The sequence below is a fragment of the Gastrolobium bilobum genome, unplaced genomic scaffold, assembly GCF_033153095.1.
Source record: "Gastrolobium bilobum isolate Gb01-03AN ecotype WA unplaced genomic scaffold, APGP_CSIRO_Gbil_v1 utg11839, whole genome shotgun sequence".
Classification (NCBI taxonomy): domain Eukaryota; kingdom Viridiplantae; phylum Streptophyta; class Magnoliopsida; order Fabales; family Fabaceae; genus Gastrolobium; species Gastrolobium bilobum.
Genome location: NW_026897141.1, coordinates 1 through 10,445, shown reverse-complemented (window position 1 = coordinate 10,445; position 10,445 = coordinate 1). Strand labels below are relative to the sequence as shown.

The following is a 10,445-nucleotide window of genomic DNA, read 5'->3' as shown; positions in this document are numbered from 1 at the left end:
ATTTTTTTTTTTTTTTGGATACAAAAATTGATTAAATATGCAACATAAGAACACGATGCTATTTACATTTAAGAAGGGTAGAGTGACAGTTACATTTAAAAGGAAGAAGATAATAAACAACCTAGTCATTTTCTTAATATGTCAAGTAGAGTCAACTCTTTGGAACCTATTATGATCTTGCTAACATAAAAAGCCTAAGATATGCTAAAATGGATGAGATTTGTGACCCTTCCATTCACCTCATTGACCAGAAGATTTCTCAAAGAGACTGAGCCTATCATCCGCCAACCTAGTCTTGTACGTAGCATTCTTGTACTCCATCCATGTGAATTCTTTGTACAAACTCCCTTCTTTCTTTGACACGAGTGAAGGTAAAGGTGCTATCTTTTCATTCAAAGGTGGTGCTCCAAAGTAGATCATTGACATTCTTGACTTGGTTGTGTCGGTCAATACCCTGTGCTTTACACTTTTAAAACTCCCATTGGTCATCACCTGCAGTTTGGATATTTAATCATAAACACCAAAAAGAAAATAGTGAATATCCTTTGTTGAAAATGTTGAGATGTATTTTTCTTGACCATGGATGACTAGATATATATCCTCCTATGCAAGTGGTAAAGAGAGAGAGATGATATCATGCTGGAATTAAAAACAATGATATTAATTCCGGAACAGTGACCATTGTGCTACTGTTTACCAATTTTTTTACCTAAATGCCACACGAACAGTGTTATTTTCCAATCTGCCACGGAACAAGTTTGCTTCTGACACAAGCGACCTCGGTTTGTTGATATGTCAGCTTCCTGGTGGTGTCAGAGTTCGCTTCTGACACAGGCGATCTCGGTTCCAACAATATTTTAACCAAGTTCGCTACATGGTAGGCGAACTTCATTTTTTTTGAATTTTTTTTTTAAATTTAATACTTGTTATCCACTAAAAATGTGACACGTCATCAAATCGAGGTCGCTTGTGTCAGAAGCGAACTTGCCCCCGTGGCAGATTGGGAAATAACACTGTTCGCGTGACATTTAGGTAAAAAAGTTAGTGAACAGTGATATTTTGATCAGTATCCCATTAATTCCTGGGAGATTATAAGGAAGAATATTGACTTTTTTCGGAGATAGAAATAATTTTTATTCTTTGAAAAAAACTATTTTCTTGTGAATTGATATTTAAAGGATAAGAATCATTTCATTAATTTCACATAAACTGAAATAAATTTTATCATATGTCAATCATCTCTATGCCTCGGTCGGTCAGGATTCAGGAATACGTCGAGAAAACTCAAAAAAAAAATAATATGTTTTCTTATCTATATTAGGGGCATTCATATTCATATTGATGATCCGTTTAAATTAAATAATTACACACTTTCATCTATAAATTTGAGATTATTTAAAAAATAATATTAAAGTTCAGGTCTGTATTGTGTTAGTATTTAAAATTTTGACAATAAATAGTTATTCATATTATATATTTGTAGGGGAAGTATTCGTTTATGAATTATTTTTAAAAATTAAATTAAATATGACCAGTAAATTAAATTAAATATGACTGGTGATACACTCTTGATTGAAATATGAATGATTGTAAATAAAAAATTTGTTATATTAAAAATATTCATATTCGTATCGATTCAAATCGAACCCATCAACTAAAATGGTCATCTTTAAGTTTTTTTTTATAGATATTGGTAAATGTTAACAAAAAAAAAAAGTTCCTATTTGATATTTATAAGAAAAACAGACATAAAATTTACACGTTTTCCAAATTTAAGAGTACCTGCAAGGAGTCACCAACATTGATGAAAAAGGAAGTCTGGTCTGGTGGGATTGAAACCCAAGTCCCATCCCTGAGACAGATTTGCAGTCCTGATGTGTTGTTAGATCTCAGGACAGATATTATCTGTGGGTCTGTGTGCTCCCCAAACCCTATCAAATTCTCTCCACTCAATTCTTGATGCTGTTTACATGCTGGGTAGTGATTAAGCCTGAAGCATGAATCACTTCTCTCATCCCTTACCATTCTGCTTAACACATTCCTTTCTACCATCCCCAACCCATCAGCTATTAATTCCAACACTTCACAGCACATATTCTTCACTGCCCCTATATAATCTTCCACAGCACACCTTCAAAGAACACATTTTAAAAAAATATTATCTTTGCATCATTCAAAATAGGAATAGTATAATGCAATCAATTCAACCCAACAAAATTTAAATTATTGGATGAAATTACGTGAATGATTAATAATTTTATATTTCACTACTTTATTAGACTTAAAGAATAAATGATGTATATATTAAAAAAATTCACAATATTTAATTATCAGAATAAGGGCAATATATAAAACAATTAATTCCATCCAACAGCTTAGAGCAATTATATTAATAATTTTATATTTAATATAAATGAAAATAAAAAGACAGAACAAAAAACCAGAGGACTCTGTTTTGAAACATTATTATTACCTGAAAATTTCTGGGTTTTGTTGGAAAATGAGAAGTGACATGGGGGAGATGACATCAGGGTTGGTGTTGAGAAGGAGATATTCAACCCAACCCACATCACCGTTTGTGCCAATTCTCTTGTTGCCATAGCCAAAAGGGTCACGAGGACCTATCCTCTCTTTTTGAGACTGGGTTTGCATGAAAAACTTGAGGGCTTCATTTTCCAAATTGGTTATGAACTCAAACGGAACACCATGGTTCACAAGCTTGAAGAAACCAAACTCTTGGCATGCCTTGACTATGAGAGTCTTGGCATCAGGGTCTGAGAGGTTAACCTCTGGAATCCCTGTGAACGTGTTTGTGGTAGGCTTGCATGTCTTGATGAGAAAGAACTCGTTTAATGCAGATTGCTGGGAAAGAATAACCATGGTTGTTATTATTGCCACAAGAAAGAAACACATCCACAAGAAGTGTGTGTATTTTTGCGTGTGAGAGAAGATTGATGAGAGGGTGCTGAATCAATGAAGGGTTTAAATAGGGAAATGGATGAGGAATGCTAATGCATGAAGGCTGAGGAAAAGAAGAAGCGTTACGAACTATAGAAGGAGCCATCTGGCTCCAATTGTCTTCGTGGCATCTCTACTACCGACAGACACATAAATTTCAAAAATAAATTTATATATATATTCATGTATTTATTTCAGTTTATTCTTTATATTGATTACGAAAGGAATTGATATTCTCTCTACATTGTTCTGAGTAAATTAATATAAAAAGAATCGTGCATTTATTAAGTTTCTTTTTCATATTTATTATGAAAGGAATTGATATTCTATCTATATTGTTCTTAGTATATATATATTTAGTACATAATTCTTAGTATATTAATATATAAAGAAAGGGAGAGAAAAATTTCTTAGGAGAATTATTTCTCCTACTACTGGGAGATATTGAATTATGTGTAATAATTTTTCTTTCTCCCACGTCTTGTGTCTATAGTGAAAATAAGAAAAAAAGGATCCTATATAAAATCATGCATCTATTAAGTTTCTTTTTAATATTTATTATGAACGGAATTGATATTCTATCTATATTAATATTATTAAAATGTCCGGTGACTCGATCAAGGTATCAAGTCATTGGGTCACTGGTTCAATCAGTGGATCACTGGTTGAACCACATAACCCAGTGATTATATATAAAAGGGAAGGATCTGTTTACAATTTTTTTTTGAAATTTTTTACAAATTACATTATGTTCTCCCGGGAGAAGATAGTGTAGTTTGTAAGAGTTTGTAAACATAACCTTAACCTGCCCCATATATAAATATATAATTTATATTAAAAAAAATTATAAACATATTTAAATAGCTAAAAAAATAATACAAATTCTAAATATTTTACTATAAAAATAATAAATTATACATTATTGTCCAATAAAAAATCAAACAAACATATAATGCTTGTGATAATGATATTTCAGGTTCAATAAACAATATTTTTATATAATCAAATCAAAATTCTCTGTATAGTGTATAACTGAGATAATATTAGTATTGTAGGTATATAACTTATGTAAGTCAATAAGCAACAAATCACCAAATATGTCAATTATGAATTTTTTTGAATTTTTTTTTTTTAAAATAAATTTGGCCGGGTCACCGATTTTTACCAAAACTGACCGGGTCGGATCGGGTTGCACTAGGTCTGGTACTTGACCGATCCAATGTGATAACTGAACCAGTTAGATGACCGGTTGTCCGGTTCACCGGGTGGGGGGTCGACCCGACCATCCGGTCCAGTTTTCATCTATATTGTTGTGCGTAATTTAATATAGAAAAAATTATATTTATTTAATAACTGCTTTGATATCATATAAAAAAAATAAAATTATCTTTTATTAATATTCAACCGTGGTAAGAGACTATAATAAATATATATAAAATAAAGTTATTAAAAAATATATAATATTTTTTTTTGGTAAGTAAAAAATATATAATTTTACAAGTATATTCTTTTCATGTTAATTTATGTATGATATAGATACAATATCTATTCTTTCTATAATAATATTATATAAATAAATACTATTCTAAAAGCAGCTTCAATGAATTTGGACTACTTTTTTCATGATAACGTTTGTTTTTCAACAAGAACATCAATATAATATTGCTGGTGCAAATATTAACTATACGCACTTATACAGGTGGCTATCAGAAAGAAAAAGAAAAAAGAATATCTGTATTTAAACAGAGACATTTGCATTATTATGTAATGTTTAAAATATGAAATTCATTAAAATAAATAAATAAATAAAATATGAAATTCACAAGCTACTAGGACTAGTCTAGTGGTGATGAGTTTAGGTAATTTATATCAGGTTATGTGTTCAATTTTTACTGTATTAAAAAAAATATGGAATTCACTTCAATCCTCTTTCTAAATTGTACATGTTTAAAATTTACATAATTTTTTCTAAACCATAGTTTTAAATAACAATTGGGAGATATTACTCTGTTTTCTCTTTCATTGCGGTGTCGGAAGAGCATGGTGGAAAAAGTAGGAACCATTATATCGGGAATCGTCGTAAGACTTGTATTTACATATATTGACTTTGTGCTGATGTGTTTGAGTTTCGAAAGGGTTAAGGCACCACATTTGTCTTTATGAAATTGTGAGGTGTAGTATTCAATGCAGAGAAACAATCGACCGAGTATTTGCCAAACAGAAATAAGTAGTCAATTCAAACAGATTCGTTGGACCTTAGTAGTAAGCTTGTCTCTATGTCTTATAAGGGAAAGTCATATTTGAACTGCAATTGCAAAGACCACATGGCTGCTAATATTTGCAATCACAAAACCGATCCTCCAGTCCTCCACTCATCTTTCATCATAAGTTTTTCCATTAATTTTGTTTTCTTCTTTTTTTCATCTTATATATATATATGTGTGTGTGTAACTTCTTCATAAAATATAAAAATATTTTTTAACTCTAAGGGGTGACACAGCTGATAAACAAATTGTGACTAAGGAACAGACCATTGAAGTTGAAAGTTTTCTAGTTCGGGCGAAGTAATTTGAGATCAGTGACGGCAAAAACCTTCACGTTGTACGTCATGAAAGAGATTAATCTAATGGGAATCCAAAAAAATAAAAAAATGTTTTTAACTTAATCAATAAATATTATAAAGTTCTCATATCTTTTTTAGAAGTGTTATGCAGAACACCTTATTACGGGATATGATGAGAATTGTGATTTTAACCCTCGCGTGTACAAAGAATCTTAAGATACATCACCTCAAAAGCTAGCTTAAGGGGTGAAAGTGTCTAAGGTTTTATAAACTCCACACATTAGTGTTGGGTTTGCTCTTTTACTAAAGCCCAAATGGGTTATTAGTATGAGAAGAGCCCAAGGAACCTAGAGCCCAATGAGCTAGGGTTTCTTGGAACCCATATAAATAGTACCTCTTAAGTCATCAGCCTCCAAGGTCTTTTTTGTGAGAAAGAGGCAAGCTCTGAATCTAATCAGTGCCCACACACTTCCCCTTCCTCCTCGAGAGATAGTTTGGAAGATCTGCCACAGTCCAGCTTCAAGGAGGTTGTTCGTGCTGCGGCGCTGAGGTGAGCTGTTCGTGAAGAGGAATCCTACAAGGGAAGATTCTACACGAGACCTGCGCACCGAGAGGTAATTGTGAAACAAGGATGATTCGGTAAGCATACCAATGTACTAGGTCCTAAACCGCTTCCGCATAAATCCAAGATTTCCTACAATTGGTATCAGAGCCTTGGCTGTACATTGGTATGTGAATCTAGTTTCACTATTCATGTAATTAGTTTTGCTTCTTGAAATGTGGCACCTAGGGTTCTAGGATTATGGTATGAATCTAGCATGTGTATTTTATAATTCATTTTCATAAAAGTTTAAATTTTAATCGGTAAAAATGCTTTAATCCATGGTTAAGGTCTCTCGTGTATTTCTCGATTTGTAACAAGGAGGCTAATCCCATATGATTAGGTTTCCTCCTTGCTGTTTTTGTTTATTTTTGGAATTTCTGTGTATTTTTCAAATATTTTGTAAAAGTTCAAGATCGAGAAACCGCGAGTAAGATGCGCAGTCAGAACTGTCGGAGACTTTTCGAGGTCTTCCCGATCTCGGAATGAGGCGATCTATATATGGTTGGAAAGAGGACGGAAAGACGAACGCAACGGTGGGTGGCTTACCGCCATCTGAGTTTACACGCGCCCCCACGCGCCTCCACAAGATTCTGAGAGTGGCCGCCACTCTCCGGAAAAGAATGGGAGAGTGAGGGAGCGTCCGGCCACCTTTTTGGGTGATTCCGGCGGCGGTGCACTCGTCTCTACGTGGCGGTCCTTCCCCTGGAGTTTCAGCTTGATTTGACTTCGGGTGACGGCGCGGCAGACCTGACGGCTAGGGTTTCTCTTTCGCGTCCTAGGGTTTCTCGCCAAAGGATTGGGTCTTTGGGCTTTTGGGCCCATGAAACCCTAAAGGGGCTTGAGACAGATACTATGGGCTAGGCGAAAGTCGAATTCCAAAGTTGTATTATTTTATTTTATTTTATTTTCTTTAAAATAGGAAGGCCATGGATTAAAGTAATTAGATTTTATTATTTAATGCTTTTATTGATTGGTATAAATTATATGATTGATAACATGCTTTATTGCGATAACATGCCATATAGAATAGGTGGTGCCATATTGTTGCATAACTTGTATGATTGCATGAGCATAATAGCTATTATGTCTTCAGCGACTAGTATGATAGTTATTATGGGATTATTTTGATTTTAAATCATCCTAAGAAATTAATTAATAATTATTATGATTTTTATTAAAAATCTAGATTAATAATTGAATTAATTAATTTTGGATAATTAACATCAAGACAAATAATCGTTATGGAAATTATTTTGATTTCAAATTATCCTCATAAATGATAATTATTATGATTGTTGCAATCTAGATTAATAATTAAATCAGCTATTTGGATGATTTAAATCTAGAAAAATAATTTGAGAAAATTTCCTAAGAGAATTCTTTTATTTTGCGAGTAATTTGTGGGTTTTCTGAAATGGTCATGGAATAACACACGCTGCATACAACATTCATGTATCATGATTGTTTGGAGCACACGCTGACGTAAAGTGACCGGATTTCAGGACCTTAATGCTTTCAAAATTATGTTAAGCTTAGTGCACGTTTATCGGTGCTCTTGCTTATATAGTTTTTAAAATCAAACAAAGGATACTCTCAATTAAATAATTCTTGGAAATTAGAAAATGTTGCTTATGTTGAATGGAAGGAGATTTAAATGAAGAGATTAATTTAACCTTCAAGCGCATTATAGGACCATTAATAAAATAATCATGTGAAGTCCCATCGAATAAGCATGATTGAATTTTATTAGATTGGACTTAAATATCTATGGGAGGAGATTTAAATTAAGAAATTAATTTAACCTCCAGGCGCATTGTGGGCCTATCAATAAAATAATCATGTGAGGCCCCAACGGATTAGCATGATTGGATTTTATTGGGCCTTAATAATTTCAAAATTTTAATAAAGTATTGTACGTCCCATCGTCGATAATACTAAGTTATTAAAGATAATTTTGAAATTAAACAATGAATTCGACTGGGCTTATGAAAATTCTCAAAAAAAAAATGTTGAATGAGTGAAGGTTTTAAAAATTAATTAATTTTAAAACCTGCGGGCTCCATTTGTGGGTTTATTAGTGAAATGGTTATCGCTGAAGCCCCATCGGATAAGGATAATCAGATTTCACTAGATTAAATCTTAATAATTTCAAAATTTTAGTAAAGTATTGTACGGCCCATCGTCGGCAATGCTTAGACACTAAGGATAATTTTGAAATTAAACAATGGTTAATTACCTTCAACTTTGGTAAAATTGTTAACCCTCCCATCGAGGCTCTGGCAATGGCACTGAAGGCCCAAATAACATTTTTGGTTTTTACAAGTGACTTGCCCATCGTAAGCCTTGTAAAGATAAACTGAAGGATTGTTAACAATAAACAAGAGTAGTTATGAGAATCTACTTGCACTTCGTTTGTTTATTGCATTATTTGTTTGTAATTGTGTGCTTTATATGTTTTTCAGAAAATATCTTAGAAATGATTTTGAGTCGAAAACCTCTAGATGGTACCAACTATGAATAAGTGAAAAGCAAATCTTTGATATTGTTCTAAAACATGGAAGCTAAAATTTGTTCTGACAATGTGAGGGCCATAGCAACCTGCAGAGAAAGCGTTTAAGGAAACTAAGATGCATTTCTCAGATTGAGAAAGGGCAGATATGGTAGTTCGTTGCTATATTATTGTCAGTCTTTCCAAATACTTGCAAAAGCAAGTGTACATGATTAAAAGTGGAGTAAAAATGCTTCAGACTCTTAATGACATGTTTGCTGCATCTAGCAGCTCTGCTAGACAGAATGCAGTCGGTGCAGGTTTTGCTAAGAGTCTTGTTAAATCCAAAGGGAAACCCAAGGGTGGTAACAAGAACAAAATGACTTGGTTATCAGTTGTCAAACCAGTTGCTATGAAGAAGCCGCAAGGCAAGTTCTTCAAGTACAGACTAAAGGGACACTGAAAGAAAAATTGCCCAGAGGTGATGAAAAGAACCAGACATGGGCATATCAAGGCCTGATCAGTGAATGAATTATTGATTCAGGAATCACTGATTATGTTTGTTACTCTTTGTATTAGTTCAAACATGGCATACCTGTCAGCAATGGACATAGATATTTTAAGCTTGAAATTGGGAACTTGTGTCTGCATTTGCAGTAGGACAAGTTATTTATAAGACTATGGTTTTGGGTGACTGTTTATTTGTTCCAGATTTCAAGAGGAATTCAATTTTTGTTAGTTGTTTTGGTTAAAACATGGTTTGACAATGCAATTGATTCCGCAGTTACATTTCGAAGTTCATCTTCGTCTTGTTTGTTCTGGTACATTGTTTAAATAGTCTTTATTACCTATGCCCTATACCCTTTTTAAATTTGTTATGTTGAATGGAAAGGATGATGAACAAGAACTTTCACCAAAGAAATAAAAGTTTCAAATGAAACATAACTTTGGCTTTTGTGATTGAGTCACATTATCTCAAGTAGAAAATATGTTTTAGTTAAAAGAGAGACTGAAAGTTCAAGAATCTTTTAACTAACAGCTACATATTAGTCCTATTTGGAAGGTAAAGTGGCCAAGCAATCCTACAAGGGCCAAAAAGGTTTGCGCAACTATTCAACTAGAACTGGTACATACTAATGTATGTGGACCAATTAGCATTAAGACCAGAAGAGGTGATGAGTACTTCATTATATGAATGTTTACTCTGGATTTGGACAGATGAACCAAGTGCGCCATAAGTCTAAAGCTTTTGGAAATTTCCAAGAGGTTTAAGTCTGAGGCAGAAAAACATGTAGGTGTTCAAATCAAAACACTTTGGTCTACTAAAGTGTTTGGCTACCTGTCTGGTAATTTCAGGTCTTACCTGATTTAAGAGGGGATAGTTTTCGTAACTGTCAACTCTAAGAACGCGTTAGTTGAATGAAGTTGCAGTATGCAAAATCAAACATTTCTAGACTTGGTGAAGATCATGTTCAGTTATTCATCTTTGCCAATGTTGTTCAAGGGAGATGCCTAAGAGAAGGAAATGTACCTTCTTCACTTGGTTCCGTCAAAGTCTGTTGTAAAGACACCTAAAGAATACTGGAAAGGGTGCAAGCCCAGATCAAACCATATTCGGATTTAGGGTGCTACGGCACACGTCCTACAACAACAGTCAAATAAGATGGAATCTTGTATGGAAGAGTGCATATCTTTTGGCTACCCTAAGAGAACTAGGGATGATTTCTTCTTTAGTCTTAAGGATAAGATAATCTAAGTGAGCACTCACATGATTTTCTTAAAGGAGGACTAGATAAGAAATTATAAGCTCTTAAGTTAGGTTATTCTTGAGG

At 33.4% G+C, this 10,445-nt stretch overlaps 1 protein-coding gene across 1 annotated transcript; it reads right to left on the bottom strand.

The window, feature by feature from the left end:
* Nucleotides 1-240: 240 nt before the first annotated feature.
* LOC133304474 (gibberellin 2-beta-dioxygenase-like) lies at nucleotides 241-2,880 on the bottom strand. The gene is made up of 3 exons (XM_061504516.1): nucleotides 2,474-2,880; nucleotides 1,783-2,131; nucleotides 241-492 (listed from the first exon to the last, which is right to left on the bottom strand). The coding sequence occupies exons 1-3, from the start codon at nucleotides 2,878-2,880 to the stop codon at nucleotides 241-243; spliced, it is 1,008 nt and encodes a 335-aa protein (XP_061360500.1).
* Nucleotides 2,881-10,445: the final 7,565 nt, after the last annotated feature.

Bases quoted from the DNA above. Each gene is read 5' to 3' on its own strand.
- LOC133304474 (XM_061504516.1), bottom strand. From the start codon at position 2,880: ATGGTTATTCTTTCCCAGCAATCTGCATTAAACGAGTTCTTTCTCATC. The intron at 2,132-2,473 runs GTAATAATAATG...TGTTCTTTGAAG, and splicing joins CAAAACCCAGAAATTTTCAG to GTGTGCTGTGGAAGATTATA. The intron at 493-1,782 runs GTACTCTTAAAT...TCCAAACTGCAG, and splicing joins ATGTTGGTGACTCCTTGCAG to GTGATGACCAATGGGAGTTT.